General features: G+C 44.5%; 2 protein-coding genes and 1 pseudogene across 2 annotated transcripts; all 3 read left to right on the forward strand.

The window, feature by feature from the left end:
* Positions 1–255: 255 nt before the first annotated feature.
* On the forward strand, positions 256–3,204 carry LOC125620599 (ferritin heavy chain A-like). Its single transcript, XM_048816519.2, has 4 exons — positions 256–454; positions 1,570–1,716; positions 2,226–2,351; positions 2,943–3,204. The coding sequence occupies exons 1-4, from the start codon at positions 353–355 to the stop codon at positions 3,096–3,098; spliced, it is 531 nt and encodes a 176-aa protein (XP_048672476.2). The 5' UTR covers positions 256–352; the 3' UTR covers positions 3,099–3,204.
* A 2,983-nt stretch (positions 3,205–6,187) lies between these two features.
* Positions 6,188–8,993, forward strand: LOC125620603 (ferritin heavy chain A-like). Its single transcript, XM_048816525.1, has 4 exons — positions 6,188–6,289; positions 6,869–7,015; positions 7,978–8,103; positions 8,838–8,993. Exons 1-4 carry the CDS (start codon positions 6,188–6,190, stop codon positions 8,991–8,993), a joined length of 531 nt encoding a protein of 176 aa, XP_048672482.1.
* A 3,630-nt stretch (positions 8,994–12,623) lies between these two features.
* LOC125620606 (ferritin heavy chain A-like) lies at positions 12,624–15,276 on the forward strand (annotated as a pseudogene).
* Positions 15,277–20,597: the final 5,321 nt, after the last annotated feature.

Raw genomic sequence — 20,597 nt, forward strand, 5'->3', positions numbered from 1 at the left:
CCCCCTAACACCTCTGTCCTTTCCTTCCTCACAGGGTGTTATTGGATTTATTTGCTGAACTTGTCACTCTAGCTCAGGCTGCCATACACCAAATAGGTTGTCATGGTAACAGGTCAAGTCATATTACTGAATCATCCCTTCACCTGTGGGAAGTCAGGAACAACCCCACCCTGCTGCTCATTGGTTCCTTGATGCAAATGAGATTTCCATTGGGCAGCAGCAGCTGGCAATCACACCCACATGTGACTCTGAAGGGAATTAATAGCAACTGTGAAGGCATAGGCTGTGGTCTTGGCTTGGGAGGGGTTGTCTAGAGCTTGGTTCTAGAGTTTGTGGGTAGCTAAACTGCTGAATGGAGTCTCAAGTGTGCCAGAACTTCCATGCTGAGTGTGAGGCTGCTGTGAACAGCATGGTGAACCTGGAGCTGTATGCCAGCTATGTCTATCTGTCCCTGGTGAGTGTTTCTCTGGTGGTCCTGCAAATCCAGGACTTGGTGTGACTTTTTTTTTTGCATTGGGGGGTTCACATTCTCATGCTAAAATAAGCTTTAGAGGTTTCTCTTATTATCTGGGTTGAGTACCTTTTCCAAGTAGCTGTTCCTGAAGCAATTTTAGGCTAAAGTAAAAATTTCCCTTATAGGGGTCTATAGATCAGCTATTAAACTAGTAACCTTGGAGATGGAGTCTTCATCTTCAAGATCTAGAAGGTTCATTATGTTCATCTTTGATTCTTGAACCACTAATCCTGTCCTTCTATTAACTCTGTGGCTAGTGAAATATCTTCATGCTGGACAACTGCTTGCTCCTGAGCCATAGTTAAGTAATGTTTGCCTCTTCTTTATAACCATCAAAGATGGCTGGAAAATGATTCCATGTAAGAGGTGGGGAGAGATCCTTATCTATAACAGCACAAACAACTCTCAGATCTGTTAAGTGAATGAGGGAAAACTAGCAACTAGATTCTTTTGTCTAATGGTATTGCTTAAAGACTCTTTGCCTTCCACAGAAAGCTCTAAATTAAAACAGCTGTGAGTAGAGTTACACCCTAGAGTTAGCTGGCTGGCAAACTTTATACAGCTGGGATCTGGCAGAAAAAGGGGCATGCTCTTCTAGTCCTCTTTTCTATGTAGCGTTCCTACTTGTAAACTCAGTAATCAATACTGCACCTGTATAGCCCTGAAACACTATATGTTGTGTTTTGCCTTGAGAATGTCCAGCAGAAATGTGAGGCAGTGAGCTATGCAGATGAAGTAGAAAGGATTTAGGTTCCCTGTATGTTCTGGAGTATAGGGAGGGCTTTCCGAAGCCCTTCTCTTTGTGATGCTGATGTGGGTATCAAAGAACTATGGTCATAATTCTTTGTCTGGCTTCATCTGAAGGTGTATAGCTTGGTTCTTCCTGTAGTAGGTAAGCACAGTGAAGGTATGGGGAAGGATCTATCGCTACAGCTGAAGAGCTGCTGCCTAGAATAATGAAAGCCACATGAGAAGTCCCTTCACAGCAAGGAACTTCCTGTGGCATGATGCTTTATTACTGTCAAATGTCATTCATTTCCTGTCCTCCTCCCCAGTCCTACTACTTTGACCGTGATGATGTGGCCCTGAAGCACATGGCCCAGTTCCTGAAGGAGCAGTCCCATGAGGAGCGGGAGCATGCAGAGAAGTTCCTGAAATACCAGAACAAACGAGGGGGACGCATTGTCCTGCAGGACATCAAGGTGAGACAGTCAGTAATCACCCAAATGGGAGAGTAGAATGAAGGTTCTAGGACAGTAACTCAGCATTTCTTGCTGTGTGAACCTGATGCATAGGCTGGTAGTGGCATTTCTCGTCTGTAAAAGAGACCTAATCTACTACCTGATCAGCCCATTGTCCTGGTGCTCATTTGAAGAATAAGAAACTTTTACTGCCTGCTTCTTACCTAGCACGTATTGGGCTCTGTTTTCAAATGGACACTATTTTTTGTTTTGTTCTAACTTACTGTTTTCCAATGACTGAAGTCTCCTTTATGTGTGAGAAGACTGCACAGCTAGTGGCCCTTTGTTAATTCTAAAGTGTTTGTGTCAGGAAAAATGCTTTTGCTTAGAGAAAAAGCATTGAGAATAAAATTGCTGAATGACAAGCATATAGCAAGGAGCTAAGCAAATGTGCTAACTCCTAGATGAAGGAAGCAGGGATCTACTTCCAATAGTGCAAATGTTTCCATTCTGTTGCTGGTCTCCTACAGAGGCCAGAGCAGGATGAGTGGGGAAACAGCCTGGAGGCCTTGCAATGCGCCCTGCAGCTGGAGAAGACTGTGAACCAGGCCCTGCTGGACCTGCACAAGCTGGCTACTGAGAGGAATGACCCCCATGTGAGTGACTGGATAGTAAAGGAAATAGCAGTTACTATTTCCTTTCCTACAGAGAAGAGTAGGAGAGGCTCAGAATTTGAACACTGATTCACTTGAGGAGAAACTACAGGGTCTGTGGTGGGAAGGGGTAAAGAGGAAACATGCCATAAATCAAGAGCTGGAGAGACCCCTTCCTGGACTGCCTCTCACATTATTCTTTGCCCTTCACCACTGCTTGTTTTGCCTCTCCCTACACTTAAGGCTCTAATCTGCTGTATTATGCCTTGGATTATGGCCTGATCTTTCTTGATCTCTAATCTTAGATGGGATTGGGAATTTTTTTGCTCTGCATGAGGTTTATACAATGACTCTGCATGTTCCTTGCTACCACCTCCTAGGATTCCTTATTGGAAACCTCATCCAGGCTTGAGGTCAGTGGTGCTATTGCTCTGGACAAACGCAGAATACTGCTTTTTGTAGAATCATCCCTGAAAATGGGAGGTCTCATCTTGAGATTATGCCATGAAAAGTCTGAAGTGTGACTGACACTACTGGGCTACAAAAATCTGTAACCCAGCATAGTCCTCCTAACCCTCTGCTTTTCTCTTGCAGCTCTGTGACTTCCTGGAGTCTGAGTACCTGGAGGAGCAGGTGAAGACCATCAAGCAGCTGGGAGACCACCTCACCAACCTGAAGCGCCTGGGAGCACCCCAGAATGGCTTGGGAGAGTACCTGTTTGACAAGCTCACCCTGGAGGACAGCCGTTGAACTGGACTCGAGGGATATTGCTTATTTGATGACTCATCTGTATGCAGAGGAAATAAGAATTGAGCTATTTACTGTGAATAAAACATAGCTGTCAGTTGTAACCTGACTTTGCCCTTTCTTAGTCTGTTAAATTGGCTTCAGTAAGTCACTAATTACACTACACACGAACAGGAGCTGCACATCTAGTGAGTGCCTTAGCAATTATGGTGGATAAAATAACAGGCTTATCGGTTGTACCCACTACAGTATACATCTGGAAGGTAACACTCTCCATCCCAGCTGAGGTTCATTCCCACCCTTTGCTGTCTGAATTCATGAGTGGTCAGCTAAACAGATACAGCTTATTTTCAGGTGCAGTACTTTCTGCATCCTCTTAAAGTCACTTAAGAGAGAAGCTGGGTTTATGCCTACCACTCAAGGCTGTTATAGTGTTGACTCTCCAGCTAGTATCCCTACACCACTGAGGTACCGTCAAAGCATTGCTGCAGGTACTGAGGGAAAAGGTCTATTCCAGGATTCTGCTTAGGCAAAATAATGCCATGTAACATAACTTGCCCAGGCAAGCAGCTGAAAAGCATTTGGCTAGTACTGTCTCACAAGAGGTCTTCTGACATGGCTATATACAGCAGTTTGTTTAAAAAAAAAAAAAACAACCCTTCTTTGGTCTAAAACATAGACGTAATCTGCACTGGGCTCTGGTGCTAGCTTTATGAGAACTGCAGTGAGAGCTTCTTACCAGAGGAGCTCAAGTACACAGCAAGGCTCAATATTTTTCAGATGTCACCTCTTCCCCGCAACCTAGAACCAGGCACCGTACTGCTGGGCAAAGGCGAGGGTAGGTAGGTGGGGGAGACAGCCCATTAGCTGCTTAGCTTTCATTGCCATCTGTAGATGTGAGAGTGCACGCTAGACACGATAGCAGTAAACCAAATGCGGTGAGAACAGGAGGACTTGTGGCACCTTAGAGACTAACCAATTTATTTGAGTGTGAGCTTTCGTGAGCTACAGCTCACTGCATGGGATGCATAAAAGTGGAAAAAGCAGTCGCTCACGCTCAAATAAATTGGTTAGTCTCTAAGGTGCCACAAGTCCTCCTGTTATTTTTGCGAATACAGACTAACACGGCTGCTACTCTGAAACCTGTCAAATGCCATGGGCTCCCCTCCTCTTTAGTAAGGAACAGAGTTCAACACTTTTCTCCACTTATTAATAGGAAGCCACTCTTTCTCCCCTCTCTTATGCCACCTCACGAGAGTTTAGTGCCACCTTGGTTACTGAGGGAGGCCTAACACTTAGGTGCTGAAGGTTGGGCTCTATTCAGATGTTGGCTTCAGATAGGTAATAAACAGGAAAAAATGGCAGGGATGAGTTGTTGCCAGTTTTGTTCTGTTTCTATTGCTGCCCTTTACAGGAGAGACCTGTTGAGATAACTTGGTCTGCCTGGAAATCTGTTTCAGCACCTGAGCTGCACCTGCCTCAAGTTCTGCATCTGCAGTGTATTAGGCTGTCTTTGTGCAACACTGTGACTGCCATCCTGTGCGTGTTAGCTCTGTAAATAGGCACTGTTCATAATAAGCAGCTTGTCAAGCTAGCTGAATGTCAACAGGGTGACTGTTTGATATTACAAGCTAATCAGAAAATTCATGATTTGTTTTTCCTACTTCTAACAATTCAAAGGGGTCTCCTCTCATTTTACCCTCTGAGATGGTGAACGGAGCCAGGATCGGATTCTTCCCCCTGCTTGCTAAGATCCATTTATTAGAAGTGAAAGGCAGAGAATCAAAATCTGTGGAACAACTTAGAGAGACAGTAGCTCCTGCCACTGGCTCTCTTTAAATTTAGCCATTTGCGGACAGACCTGCTATATAGCCAGATGCTGGCATAAGGGGTGTGTGTTGGGGGGGAGGAGGCTGTATTATGTAGTGAATATGCAGCCAGAAACCATTTGGAATAAAAGGCAGCAAAGGAAGGTTGGAAATACTGTAATCTTTTACTGAAGAAAAATATTGGCTGTCAAATCATTGCAGGTGGGTCACAGGAGTCCTTTAGCCCAGGTTTGCCTGTTTCTTCAAAACACTTGCATATTTATGCTGCTCACCCCATCAACCGGAAATGTAATCATGAAACAACATGCTGCGGTTGGCCACTACAAACCCTCGATTGTCATTGACACCTTCCAGTGTAATACCGTATTATGAATTGTGTCCAGCTTTACCTTTGGCTTTCTGTTTCTGTGACCATTGTTGCCAACTCTCAGATGCCCCAGCTGCTATGCACCACGTGGCTGCTGGCTCCCCCCAGGCGCCTCACTCTCTCCTGGGGTCTCTGGGGCTCCAGGTTTTCCCCTTTGTTCAGGTTATATTTTTTGTTGTTGTTTATTCATTTCTGGTAATACCCTCAATGTGCTAGGTTCTGTAAAAACATAAAGAAAAGCACAGTCCTTGCTGCTGTGACCTTCCTGATCTTGACTTTTCCTCCCATGCCCTATCTTATGATAAACCTCAAGGTCCTTTCCATGTTCTCCATAGAACACCAGCTGTGCTAGGTAACATTTCAGATAGCAGAAGGGCTCATGCCCCCCTTTGGAGATGTCGTAGGAAAGATGTGAGCATTTTGTCTAATTTAAGGTATATCCCTAAGCTAAGTATTTAGGTACTTATCTGGCCACTATCATCATCAGTGTCTGTCCTCCAAACACCCCCCACTACTCCTCTTTTCCCTTCCTTACAGAGCTATTGGGAAACTGGATGTGTCTGTTGAACTTTCCTCATTTGTCTTCCCTATCTGGCCAGCCTAGGCTTCAGGGTCATTCTGCTAATTGGCCAGGTCACGTTACCTGTGGAAACTGAGAAACAGCCTCACCTACAGCCCCACCTGGTTCCTTGGTGAGGAAGGGTGTTTCCATTGGGCAGCCACAGCTGTCATTCACACCCATACCTGGCTTTGAACACTATTAATAGCAGCTAGAGGGGAAACAGGTGTTTGTGGGTGAGGAGTTGTGGGTTTTGCGTAGTAGTGCCTGAAGAGAAGTTGCTCTAAGCTTTAGCTTATTGATCACACTATACTGCAAAAACTTTTCAAGCAGAGGAATGGAGTCCCAGGTGCGCCAAAATTTCCATGCTGACTGTGAGGCTGCTGTGAACCACCTGGTGAACCTGGAGCTGTATGCCAGCTATGTCTATCTGTCCATGGTGAGTGTTGCCTCTGTTCTTCAGAGGCTAAGGCTGTTAGAAAGCAGACAGAAATGTCCTTTATAGACCTATTAAGGTAACTGTTTGTAACTGAGTAAATGAACCATGGTGAATTAAAAAAAAAAAAAAAAGACTTACAAAACTATGTAACAAATAGGGAAAAAGTGACTATGGCCTCTCCTGAGAACTGAGAGGCACCCATTAGTGTTAAGTCATGGGTATAAGGTGGCAAGAACAGGCCATTGCCCATGCAGCAAATCTATTACAGACAAAGGAAGAGCTACCAACACTCACTCACAATCTGAGGTCCCTATGTCAACACTATCAGGAGTATGATAGTAATGCTTCTTGGTAGGGTAAGTGGGGAGGCCTTCATTTGCATATGTATGTACTCCACCGTCAATAGGTAAGAGATGCTTGAGTTTCTGTGTATAGCCTTCTTCACAGAGGAAGAGTGAGATGGGATCTCTTTCCTCAGAGTGAGGTTCTCTATTGCACATTAGAAGAAACTGTTTTTCTGTTAAGTTTTTATCCTTATCACATGACAATGTCTTTGTTAATATTTTACACTTTCCTTAGTCTTATTACTTTGACCGTGATGATGTGGCCCTGAGGCATGTGGTCCAGTTCCTGACAGAGCGGTCCCAGGAGGAGAGGGAGCATGCAGAGAAGTTCCTGATATACCAGAACAAGCGAGGGGGGCGCATTGTCCTGCAGGACATCAAGGTGAGAAACAAATCCAAGGGGAGGTTCTGAGGGATCACATGGCTGCCCTAAATTCTGCTGCCAAGTAACTTTTTTCCGTAGCATAAACATGACTCACTGGCCCTGCAAGAATAAAATGTAGAGTAGTAGGGCTTAATGAATGGGACTCGGGCAACCTGGGTTCTATTCCTGGTTTTGTTATTCCCAGGGTGGGTGACCTTGAGCAAGTCACTACTTCTTGTGCCTCAATTTCCCCATCTGTGAAATGGGGATAACTTCCTTGTAATGTGCTTTGAGATCTGTTAAGTACTGCATAAGTTAGGTATTCTCATCTATTGAGGGTGCTCTCTCTGAGGCCTATGGATCAGGAGCACAAGATGTGTACCTTTTGTCCATGTATCTGTAAAACTCTCTGTAATTCTAGCCCTAGCCTTCATTCACTGTGGTCTACACCACCCCTTGTACTAGAGATTTGTATGAGCACTCTAGCTGGTATTCTAATAATTCACAGAACTTTGTCCATCCTCTTCCCTTTCCTGCTTCCACACAATCTCTTCCCCTTCCCCTGTGTTTTAGCTACAGTTTGCTTTCCCTATACTTGAGGGTAGGGTGGGGAAACCTTTTTTAATACAACATATGCCAGTGAATTAAGACTTTAGCTATATACTGATTATCCAATAGCATTGAGGACTATTTGGATCATTGGGAGATCAGATAATCAAGGGGGCATGAGCCATTCAGCAGCAGGGTGGCCTTGCATGCAGCTGGGGATTAGTTGTGGTCCTCACAGTCCTGGTTAAGGGTCTCTGCTCTCTTGTCTGAACCTATGCATTATCCAAATTCCTTTCTAGTCACCAGCATAAGACAGATGGGGGAACAAGGAAGGGATCTGGATAATGTAGAGGTGCAGATAATAGCATTTTGGATAAATGAGAATGCAATTGGAGAGGCAGGACCAGACTGAATATTACTCTCTTGCACAGAAGCCAGAGCGGGATGAGTGGGGGAACAGCCTGGAGGCCCTGCAGTGTGCCCTGCAGCTGGAGAAGACTGTGAACCAGGCCCTGCTGGACCTGCACAAGCTGGCTACAGAGCAGAATGACCCTCATGTGAGTAAAGAGAAGCGAATAGCTCTTCATGAGTGGTGGTAGTTTCAATACTACGTTGACATGGTCTAGAATCCTCATTAGCTGGCCTCTGCAGATCCCAGACCTCTCTAAAACTAGGGAGTGTCTGACTTCTGTGGTCAGGGCATCAAAAGTGAATTGGTCTAACATACCCATGATAGAAGGTCTCCCTCTACACCCTCTGGTTCTTATGGATACAAATAAGCAAATAGCAACTATCCCAACCTACTGTAAAAGAATAAGCCAGACAATGTTTTGGGAGGGCAGGGTCACAAGATCAAGTCAGGAAATGACTGGTCCCTATAGCTACAAATTAAGGGAGGGTGACAAAGCTGTCTTGTATAGCTATTTCCCATACAAAATCCCTAGGATGGGGTGGGGGAAGCCATAGATCAAGGTTTCTCCTCTTCTATGGTCCAAGCTACTATAATCTATCCAGGTACTTGAGTAAGCCGCCACTGTAGCATGAGTGCCTACTTGTTGGCTTGTCTCAGTAGGTAGGCACTAAATGTCTGCAGAATGCCCTCTTGAGCCTCCCTCCCCAGACTTTCAGGGACTAGCATGAGAAGAGCATCTGGGGGACTGAGAAAGTTTGACTACAACTAGCTGTCTATGGCATTGCAGCTTGGTGCATAGCTGGCAACTCCATAAAACCATGCTGTGCTGTATATCTGAGCAGGAGGAAGTCCATTCTAGCCCTCCCTGTTTCCCTGCAGCTCTGTGACTTCCTGGAGACTGAGTACCTGGAGGAGCAGGTGAAGACCATCAAGCAGCTGGGAGACCACCTCACCAACCTGAAGCGCCTGGAAGTGCCCCAGAACAGCATGGGAGAGTACCTGTTCGACAAGCTCACCCTGGGGGAGAGCAGCTGAGCTCCAAGCTCTGAAGCTGTCAAGAGTGCAGCCCTGATCTCTTGTCTATTACAGCTGCTTGTGAGTTACAATATCTGCATGGCCTCAAAATAAAATGTGCTATTTGTCCAGCAACTTGGTTTCTACTTTTATTTGTTCTAGTCTCATTCCTGTAGGAAGATTCTCATGAACAGGGAGCATTTTGGGAGTCATGGAGTATTACTCCCGACAAGATAGTGTCATGGTTGCTGGGTAGACTTGCTAAAAAGCTTGGAGAAGAAGGAAACATTGTCTCATCCTTGCCACACAAGAGGCAGGCATCAAAACAAACAGAGATGATGCATCACTAAGACTTCAGGTACAGTTTCTTATGGAAATAGCCATAAGACAGGCTTACGTTTTCCTGCCTAAAGCACACATAGGCCAGCATACTGCACTGAATCAATTACAGAACTAAATCATTAAACCATATTGGGATAGCCTCCTATTGTCTTGTTTTGCCCTGCTGTGCCCCCCCGCCCCAGGGTGCTTTTGGTAGCATCTTCAATGAGGGTCTTCACTTTCCACTCTAAGTCTAGAGTGGAAAAGCAAACTCCTAAATATGGTACCAATTTAGGACAAGCTAGAGAACAGAGTTGCTATTTGATGTTTTTTTGCCTACATCCCAGTTAGTTGGCTTCTGCAGCACTGAAGATGACCAAAGCCATGTAACAAGGAGCTGAAATTGAGCCTGGCTCATTCAGCAACAGAACTGGGGATGGGGGAAGTGTCATTAAAATATCCTTTGTTCTTTAGTGTGGATATGAGCAAGTTAAACCTTCAGTCTTCTGGAAGCTTGTAGGCTCAGACATGTGGGTAGTCTAAGCTTTCTATGGAGGCCATTCTCTTTGAATTACTCACTGTCTGCATTCTGGAAGCAGAGAATAAACACTACAATCCTACAGTAAGATTGCTAGAACAAGGCATAACCTAGCCAGAGACTGGGGAACAGGTAATGCACGCATACACACCTTGGGCCTAGTGTATGTGTCATGGGCTTCTCCCATCCACCCCATATTGACTTCATCTCTAGTCTACTCTGTGTGCTATGTCACACAGCTGAAACTCAACCTCTCCTCTATAGACAATTCAAATGCTTCCAGCAGTCCGCATGTGGGCAACTTAACAGACAATAGCCATCAAGCAGGTGGATGATTTGGCTTCTGACAGAAGCCTGTGCTCATTCTGAGAGGGGTATTGTTATCATTGACATAGCTCAACATCAAGTGTTAGTGAGCACCTTGGGTAGGAGGGATGATCTAGTTGAGAAGACACAGGACTGGGACTCGATTCAGCTGTAGAATTCCTTTATGACCTTGGTCAAGTTACTTAACCTGCCATGTGCCTTAGCTCCCCTTTGGTGAAATGGGTATAGTAATTCCCTAGCTTAGAGGGGTACCTTTCATCTGCTCAGAGGGCTCCTAGCTCATGTTCAGCATGCATATGGGTCTGTTAGACAGACAGAGATATAAAGTGGCTAATAGTCAATTAACCTAGGTGACATTGAGCTCTTCTCCATTGCTGTTTCGGAGGCAGAAGCTATGACAGGGTGTGAAAGAATGGGGCATGGAGGATGAAGGCTACCTGGCTGAGACTCAACCTAAGCATGACTCTAAGAATGGAAGTATGGCACATCTGCTTGCTATGGTAGAAAATATCATCATATTGATCTTATTTTTCTTCTCCCTGTCATTTTGTTGGATCTGCAGCTATATTTTTAGGTGGGAAGATGGCATAGGAGGCCAACTTTTTGTATGACCTATTGCTACAGTAGTAGGGTGAGGGAGATTCAGTTTTAATATGCACTTTAGGCATAAATTTGAATAAATGAATGACAACACAGGAGGTTCCTTTTAGCTTGTTGTATGGTATTAAATATGGTGCTAGTTACACAAGGTTGAAAATTGCGTGCAATTATTAAACAGACAACTCTTTGGGAACAAGCAGCAGGGACAAGCCAGTTAATGTCTTTGCTATAATGCATAACGTTCCCACCTGAGCAATTTCATATACTTTCCTCCTTCTGTATAGGCTCAGGTTGTACTGGTACCTAAACGTTCTTTCAATGAGCTTCTTCTCTGTGGAGTGTGCACACACGGCCAGTTTCCTACCTGCCAGAGCTTGTCTCCTAGAATTGAAAAGGTTTGATAAGAAGACCAGGTATAACAATTACTTGGTTTACGTTTGTGGTTTATGTGCATGTGCACTCTGGACAAGGTGCCTGCATGGATTACAGTGATAATACATCTCCGTTGCTGGAACAAGCCACATTCTGCAAAACTGAGAAAGGTTTGAGGGAAAGTGGACCCTTTGGATTTCTGGCCAGACAATATTTTCAGCTGTTTCCTATGAGACAGCCCTGCTCTGCTAACAAGAGACAAATACCTGAGTGGAGAGTGTGGCTTTAAATGAGCTGGGAATGTCAATTACTGATTATTGACAGAACTGGGTCCTTTCCCCAAAGCAATAAATACATTTTAATAAGGGTTGTGTATGTGTGTGCGTTACAAGATCAGCTGGAAGGAGGGAGGCATAGACGCTAACATTTCTTCCTATTCGGCACAGAGTATATTTTGCCCCATTGGTGAATAAATAAGAGAGCTGGGTGTGTGGGAATCTCCCAGGTCAATGTGGAGAACCACAAACAGAAATGGACATGTACCTATTGACACCCTGTTTTCACTGACTGTAAGTGCAATGAATCAGCTGTCTAGTTTAATGTCTTTGTCTCTGTCACTGTTAATCTGATATATCCATGCTCCAGCCTCTGCTATGGCAGATGGTGGGATTCAATAGAGAGAGATGAATGCTTTGGGGGAGAATTCCTACAGTAGGCCAACCTTCTAGTATGTAAAGACCTCTGAAATACCTCAGTAGGGATTAGAGCAACGGTTCTCAAGCTTTTGTACTGGTGACCCCTTTCGCACAGCAAGCCTCTGAATGTGATCCCCCTGATAAATTAAAAACACTTTTTTTATATTTAACACTATTATAAATGCTGGAGGTGAAGTGTGGATTGGGATGGAGGTTGACAGCTCAGGAGACCCTCCCTTTCTCATGTAATAACCTCGCTACCCCCTGAGGGGTCACAACCCCCAGTCTGAGAACCCCTGGATTAGAGTAAGTGACATTTGGACATGATACATTTGGTACCTATCTATCACCCCCCACCCTATTTTCTGTGTCTTCTGATCCCTACAGGGCAGTGTGAGAAACCAGATTTGTTTGTACACAGTGGGACACAAAATAACTTGTACCAGGAAACAAAACAAGCCCAACCCTGGGCTGAATGTCCAGTTGCCGGAGCATTCTATATCACGAACCCTCTCCCCAGCTCTTGTCAGAGGTGTGGTTTTAACTGGAGATGTCATATGGCTGACACCCATTCACTGGTGAAATTCATTAACACACTCATCTGCAATGGCTTGGTGAAGAAGGGACTTTCTAATGGGCAGCAGCTGCCAGTCACAGCCACACCCTATTCTGAACAGTATTAATGCCAGCTGTGCCTAGGAAAGGTCTATATCTGCCTTGTGCTTCTGCTCAGATTGTGTTTGTTATTGTTACAGATTTTTGCTATAGCCCCTTTCTTGTTCAATCCCACAGGTAGTGATGGAGTCCTAGGTGCATCAGAACTTTTATTCGGAGTGTGAGGCTGCAATTAACTGCATGGCGAATATGGAGCTGTATGCTAGCTATGTCTATTTGTCCATGGTGAGTGCCTGTCTTACAAAAACACTGTGCTATTTCATTGTATGTTAGCCCTCAGGTGTTAGTAGAAATCTAAGGCTGTTGAGTTTTTAAAGCCATCTATGAGAAATCCCAGTTGTGTAGAATGTCCTTAGAAACTACAGTGTTACATATACTTGTAAAGATGAGTTTTTGTGATTATGCAACTACTAGTGTGGAGCTAATAGGAAGCTTGGGGGAAATTATGAGAGGCCTGAAATGGGGAAAGAGATGTTTAGCTCTCACTATTTGAAGAGTGACCTAGATTAAAGATATCACTAAGCTCAAGTACCAATGCAATGTGTTAAGGTGAGTTCAGTTTCTGGTTGTCCAACACAGGAAGCTGGTGATACTTAAGAGGGACATTTTTAAGGCAAATCTTCTGAAACCTGTAAATCCCACTGATAGTCATTTCTGGGACTCAACTGCCAGAGGCACAAGTACTTCAGAAAACTCTGTCCTTAAGCTCCTTGTGTCTCAGTTCCTTACTTCTTTACATGTAAAATGTTATTCTATGTAGGTCTTATGCAGCTGCATATCAAATTCTCTGAGGCACGAAGGTGTTTTGATATACCGTACATCCCGTAATGAAGCCCTGATCTCAGCTGGGGCCTCCTGGTGCCACCACAATCCAAATAGCCTAAATCATCACCACTGCTTTCCCTGTCTCCCTAGTCCTACTACTTTGACCGTGATGATGTTGCCCTGAGGCACATGGCCCAGTTCCTGAAGGAGTAGTCCTATGAGGAAAGGGAGCATGCAGAGAGGTTTCTGACCTACCAAAACAAGCGAGGGGGGGGGGGGCGCGTTGTCCTTCAGGACATCAAGGTGAGCAACTAAGTCACTAACCATGCATGGTGGGAGGTCAGTGGAATGGAGTCTCTAGTAGGAATGGAGTTCTCCAGCTATGTGAAGAGAAAATGAGGCGGCTGTAGAGATGGGACTCTTAAGAGGCATTTCCCATAGAGCTTTGCTACATAAGCAAGTCAAATTTGAAGTCTAAGGACCTAACTTGACCTTATTATTTAGTGCCATAGGAGTAAAACTGTTTCCAGAGCACAGGATTTAAATTCCTAACCGCTCTACTTAAATGTCTGAGCTGTGAATGGTAGGCTTGGGGTTAGCAGTGAAGTAATATAGCCGTGCTATTGATCAGTGGTAATGGATGATGCATGCTGACTAGAAAACACTTAAGCCTTGAGAGATTAGTATTGGCGGGCATGACCAAAGGAAATGTGTGATTTTATTTTTTAAATACTTTGCCACATTAGGTTGTTAGTTCAAAGTGGGCTTTCATTGAAAAGTGATTGAAATGGAAACTCTTAAGGTATGGCTTTTGACAAAACACTTGTGAGAATGGTCTTTCTAGCAAAAGACCAAGCCCAACTTAGAATAGCTATTATCCTGATGCCTAATGTCTTTGGGCCCTAGAAATTGGGCAGAGCTGAGTCCTCCCCATTCCAGATAAGTGCCCTAGCCAGCAGGCTACAGGCTATTCTGGGTTGGGTCTCTCCCTTTGGGTTTTATGAAATTTCAAATGGTCAGTTTCATACAAGTGCAGAACTGGAAAGTTTGAAGAGATGGGAAAACTGTTTCCTGCCCAGCTCTCATAATCATCTGCTCCATGCCTGTATGTAAGTCATTCTTCTGAGAATGTTGAGGGTCTATTATGCTATCCTGGCTAATATTACAGAAGCCAGAACAGGATGAGTGGGGGAACAGCCTGGAGGCCCTGCAGTGCGCCCTGCAGCTGGAGAAGACTGTGAACCAAGCCCTGCTGGACCTGCACAAGCTGGCTATGGAGAAGAATGACCCTCATGTGAGTATGGTCAGGACTAGCATATGTACTATCCTCTGCTTTGGATGTGCTGCCCAGTGTGGGAGGGTGAGTCCTTGGCTTTCAATCCAGGTAGCAGTACTCTAGTGAAGCACGTCTGAAACCTGCATACATATCTGCTCTTGTTAGTTTGTTGATGTTATAAGTGGAATGTGCTACAAATATCTGTCTAATGTCCTGTCTCCTAATCTGTGCACAAATGACTGAGTAGCCTCTTTTACTAGCGATATTGTCATGCTGGTAACAGTAGCTCTGTTCAATCAGTTTCGCTTCCATGTGCCTGATGAGTGATCACATCTGCTCAAGTGAAGCAGATTCATGGCCCTGAAACCTGTGAAGCAAATCCATACTCCCAGAATCTAAACAGTCTTCAGGGAGGCCTGTTCAAAACTGCACAGCACTGGAGGCTTCACGCTAACTAGCAGTGAAAGCATCTCTTGGTGTAACTATGTATGTCCACCACTGGCTCACTAAATCCACAGTATTGAATATTGGAGCGCAAAAGTGTATCTAATACCCTAAACCTCCTATCTGCTTCTGCAGTTATGTGACTTCCTGGAGTCTGAGTACCTGGAGGAGCAGGTGAAGGCCATCAAGCAGCTGGGAGACCACCTCACCAACCTGAAGCGCCTGGAAGTGCCTCAGAATGGCATGGGAGAGTACCTGCTTGATAAGCACACTCTGGGGGAGAGCAGCTGAACGACCCACTTCGGGCTCTCTTCCAGAGGAGAGAAGCTGTATCAATGACCATCTAAATTAATGAGTTAGTCAATTTTATTCTCAGAAAGTCTGTATTGTGCTGTTGAATTGGGGTGGGGATGAAGGAGGCCACAGGCATCTTGCTGACAAATAATTGACTATGGAATGAACATAGTAAACTGAGAGCAGATCGTCAGGTGGGGAGGGGATGGTACAGGAGTGCATGGTCTAAGGATATTCCTCAGACATCCTATGCTCATGGGTGAAGTGTCCCCTGAGGAATTGCATAAAGATGCTGACCTCTTTCATGGCAAACTGTGCCATCCTCTAACCCAAGTTTATGCCTGAAGGATTTAATTTTCCCTTTGCTCTTCTAGCAGAAAGCCCTGTCCACCTACGACAAGGCTCAGATGTTAGGTCAGCATATGCTGAGGCTGGATGGGAGTGAGTGGTAGGTTGCATCATACAGAAATGGGTTTTGTGCTTCATGTAATATCCTAACCAGGGCTGTGCTGTAGCTGGTGTCTCTAAAACTGGAGAGGACAGTGAAATCTCTAAGGTGGGGTGGGGTGGGGTGGGAGCTGACTTAGTCTCTGTCAGAGTTTGAATCCCATCATGATGTAATTCAACTAGTCAATGAAGTGTGATCTATTTAGCAGTTTTGAAAACCTAAATTATTGCTGAGATGTATGGGCCTACAGGAACAAGTGACTCTAGGGGGATAGTGGAGGCCTAACCAAGAGCAACACTTAACTTAAAAACCTAAACCTAGAGTGAAAAAGGGGCAATAAATCAAAGGACTGCACTATATGGGGGTGGAGGGAAGCTTGAACTAGTTAGTTAATGTACAGGAGAAACTTTGCACTTGTTCTCCATGTGGACACTATTATATTAGTACAAAGTGTGTTAAGCAAACCCTGCTTGTCTAAATGAACACTTAATTTGGGGTAAGGTCTGTGTAATGTGGGTGTAGATTAAAATGCACTACGGCATGTCTAGTTTCTAGCCATAAGGACAACCCACACTTGAGGTGGGGCATACTAGTGTGGGGTAGACTTATACCCCATCTTGCTACAAACAATGGGCTTATCTGCATGAGCACTTAAATAAACTTAATGTGACGTGAGTCCAGGCAGAGAGTCGGTGCAGAGCAGCTAGTACGCTTTAAACTCCTGCATCTGCATCCTTCACACTAATTTTGTCTCGGAGTAGACAAGGTCCCAGTCTACTTGTCAACCAATCTTTGTCTTGCAGCCCTCCCTCCTCAACTGAGAGTACCACATTCTTGAGCCTTAATCTCTTAGGGTTGGGTGACAGAAGTCCTGACCTTTATAGGGACAGCCCTGATTTTTTTGGGCCTTTTTCTTACATAGGCTCCTATTTTTTCCCTCCCACCCCCATCCTGATTTTTCACATTTGCTGTCTGGTCACCCTACTTAGGGTTAGGTGGGAGAAGAACAAAAGTGAAGTTCTGCTTACAGCATCCTCTAGGTGCTGTATTAGACATGATGTACTTCATATCACAACTCATCTTGCCACCCATATGCTTCTAATAACTGTAATATACACACTATATTACACAAGGGAAACTTAACTTTTTTTTAAAAAAAAAACAACTGCCCTTGTTATGGAATCTGAGAGAAACTAACTTTGTGGCACTCGCCCTGCAGAGCTAGTGCCCTCTACGAGTATGCCACCACTTGGATTTACAGGCTGGTGGTGTGATTTACAGCTTGAGGTGACATACCTCTTGGAGCTAGCCTGTTAAAAATAGAATGTAGCTGCAGCAGAGCAAATGGTGCAGGGGGAGGACTAGCTGCTGTAAGTGTGTACATGTCCAAGACACAAGGTATGTACTTGGGGTGGCTAGCCGCTCTGGCTGCTTGACCTGCTGTGGCTACTTTCTATTTTTAGTGTGCTTATGCAATGAGAACTAGTGCGAGGGTGTCTTTTTGAGCTAGGAATCACACCACCAACTTGGGGTGACCATATGTCCCACTTTGGCTGGGACAGTCCCTTTTTTAAGCCCTGTCCTGGATGTCCTGACTACTTTTGGCAAAAGTGGGCATTTGTCCCATTTGCTCTCGGCAACTTGATCAGCCCCATGCGGTGTCCTGTTTTCCCTTTGGGAAACATGGTCACCCTACTAAAAGTGTATACGTACCCAGAGATTTAAATCCTTTCAGGGCAAGGCAACTCCACTAAGCATGCTGTGTTGTGTTGTGTTTCATGTCCGTGTTTCTTCTGTGATGATGCTACTTTATACAGAAACAAAATGAATGGAAAAGCCCAGGGGGATTCCCATCTGCCTGGCTTGGCCATTGCTTTGTGCTGCCCACCCAGCCTGTATATCTGTGGACTAATAATGTTTCCTGATGGAGTTGCTCCATGGCTCAATAAGAAGCTGTTCCCTCTCAGGGAGCTACACAATATGGCGTTCATACTCTCTAGCAGTAAAGAAAATATCCGTGCAGTTCCAGAAGCCAGGATGGTTGGGCTAGAAGGCTGGGATAAGATGAAGATTTCTACCTTCCTAAAGCACCAGTGTCTATGTGATCTTTAAATAACTCACTCATACCTGACTCTAGATGGGCATGGCTTGTTTGCAGAAAACTAAACATAGTCCTTTAAAAAAGAGATACTGAATAAAACTGCCAGCTTCTTCCAACACAAGTGCCTAGCATTTCTATAGGCTGATATGTGAGTTGGGGCAACTCATTTAATTTCACTCTGCTTCTGTTAACATTCACCCCACTTGTAAAATAGATATCTGTCCATTTAGCATAGACACTGTCTCTTACTAAAGTGCCACAGGTACTCCTTTTCTTTTTGCAAATACAGAGTAACACGGCTGTTACTCTGAAACCTGTCTTACTAAATAGTGTCTAATACAAAGGGCTATTAATTTAGGAAGGGGCCTATGTAATTAACATGCAGAAGCTTTCTCTCTGCAGCCCATGATAGTAAACATTGTTTACGCTGTTTTCCCCCAGTCCTACTACTTTGACCGTGATGATGTGGCCCTGAGGCACATGGCCAAGTGCCTTAAGGAGCAGTCACATGAGCAGAAGGAGCATGCAGAGTTGTTTCTGACATACCAGAACAAGAAAGCTGGATGCATTGTCCTGCAGGATATCGGCGTGAGAAACAAAAAGCCAGTGAACAACTGCAGCTTCTAGGGAAGGCTTGTCTTTGTGTACCAGGAAAAGACAATGCATGGAGGGAATGTGTGGGCTAGCTATCTCAGAATTTCTCTTCTCTTATGATTGGTCTAATTGCTCATATATAATTTTCTTGGCACCTAACTTGCTTACCTCCTTAGAGTAATAAGTGTTTGTGGAGCAGAGAACTTAAGATATAAATAGCTCCACTTAAATATGTCCAGAGGTTCTGAATGGTTGGTTTTGGGTTAGTGGTCAAGTAGTAATACGGCTATCAGTCCATCTGTCCTGACTAGCAATAACAGAAGCCTAGGAAACTCCTAAATATTGGGAGGCTAGTGCTGGCAGAAATGAGTGGATGAGGATTGACTTGGGATTTCCCCCATCCTTGAGTTTTACTCAGTCTTAACCCTTCCTCCACTCCATGCAAGTATATGCAGTATCTAAGATGACTGAAGGCCTTATTCACTTTCCTGGCTGGTATTACAGAAGCCAGAGCAGGATGAATGGGGGAACAGCCCAGAGGCTCTGCAATGTGCCCTGCAGCTGGAGGAAGCAGTGAACCAGGTCCTAGTGGACCTCCTCAAGCTGGCTACTGAGAAGAATGACCCTCATGTGAGTATGGCCAGGACTAATGTGAGCAATTCCTTCATTGAATGCCCTGCCCTGTATGGGAGGGATGAGCCCTTGTCTTCTCCAGAATTCTGTTTCCTGGGTTGAAAGCCATGTTATTTTCTGACATGATTGCCTGTCCTTGCATTTATACATGTTATAAATGGAATGTCAAACTGGATTCTGTGATACGTTGCTTGTCTCCCAACTTGTGCACAAATAAGTGACTAGTATCTCCTTGATCTGAGACATAGTCATGTTGATAGTGGGGACTCTACCAGCTTCTTGGCTTGGAAGCTCAGTGGGCAGAAGTCACTTATCTTCTATTCCAGTGAGTGACTGATTCCCTTTCAAATAAGGTGCATAGAGGTAATGGGACACTTATTGTCCAGGAATCTATGAAGCCAATTCCCCTGTTTTATTTCCATCTAAATACTCCAGTGCTATAGTTTTGGGAGCCCCCTGTAGAGATTTCACACCATGCAGTGATAAAAGAGCAACTGAAGTCAATCTTGATATGTCTAACACTAGCTTCACAGAGCTACATATTGAGAACAGGTTGGAATCAATGCACCCTAATCATCCTGTTAGCTTCTGCAGCTCTGTGACTTCCTGGAGTCTGACTACCTGCAGGAGTAGGTGAAGGCCATCAAGCAGCTGAGAGACCATGTCACCAACCTGAAGCACCTGGAAGTGTCCCAGAATAACATGGGAGAGTACCAGTTTGGCACCTGAGAGCAGCTGAACTGCAGATTGGAAATTGTTATCCAGAATATAAACTCTATATGAATGGCTATCCAATGCTGAGAATAAGCTACAATATATCATCTCTGTGGTGCTGTTTCAATGGAGTCTCTGACAAATGATTTACTAGTATGGAATCTCTGAAAAATGATTTACTGTATGGGAAAATACTACACTGAGCATGGGGGAGAAGATATTATTGGAAGGGTGTGATGTATACAGCCCACATTCCATACTGCTGGGTTAAGCTGTTCCTTTGAACTGGCAATTGGTATTAAATTGTCCCAAGCTTGTACCTGAAGGATCTACCTCTTCTTTTTGGGAGGGGGACAAAGGAAGCCCTAGGTGGTCCTACTCAGTGCAAGGGGACAGAGGCTGGGTCAGATTATGAGGTGGGGAGGGTTGGAGGAGTGAGATTAGCCCATCTGTGACTTGTCATATACAGCAGAGAAACAAATATAGAGATGAATGAAACAGCTCTATTTTAGCTGGTATTAATCAGTGAAGAAATAAAATATCAAAGAGGTGGCAGGTGAATCAAATTCTGTCCAGTGTTTCAAATTCAGTCAAACTGTAACTCCATGAAAAGCAATGAAGTGGTCTCTATTCTACAGCATCTTTCTGTCTGCCTCCAAAAGGGCTCTGAAGCTGCTTTAGCCCTACTCTAGCATCCCAAACAACTAACTTGAAGGGGCAGGGCATATCTAACCAAGAACAACACCTAATTCTGCTAGATAGCATGAATAGCCCTGTGACACTCTGTTCTAATATCTAGATTCTTCTTCATATTCTCTTGCCTATCAT

The sequence above is a fragment of the Caretta caretta genome, chromosome 12 (genome assembly GCF_965140235.1).
Source record: "Caretta caretta isolate rCarCar2 chromosome 12, rCarCar1.hap1, whole genome shotgun sequence".
NCBI classification, from domain to species: domain Eukaryota; kingdom Metazoa; phylum Chordata; order Testudines; family Cheloniidae; genus Caretta; species Caretta caretta.

Coding starts and splice junctions, on each gene's coding strand:
- LOC125620599 (XM_048816519.2), top strand. CDS start 353: ATGGAGTCTCAAGTGTGCCAGAACTTCCATGCTGAGTGTGAGGCTGCT. Junction 455..1,569: donor GCTATGTCTATCTGTCCCTG/GTGAGTGTTTCT, acceptor CCTCCTCCCCAG/TCCTACTACTTTGACCGTGA. Junction 1,717..2,225: donor TTGTCCTGCAGGACATCAAG/GTGAGACAGTCA, acceptor GGTCTCCTACAG/AGGCCAGAGCAGGATGAGTG.
- LOC125620603 (XM_048816525.1), top strand. CDS start 6,188: ATGGAGTCCCAGGTGCGCCAAAATTTCCATGCTGACTGTGAGGCTGCT. Junction 6,290..6,868: donor GCTATGTCTATCTGTCCATG/GTGAGTGTTGCC, acceptor CACTTTCCTTAG/TCTTATTACTTTGACCGTGA. Junction 7,016..7,977: donor TTGTCCTGCAGGACATCAAG/GTGAGAAACAAA, acceptor TCTCTTGCACAG/AAGCCAGAGCGGGATGAGTG.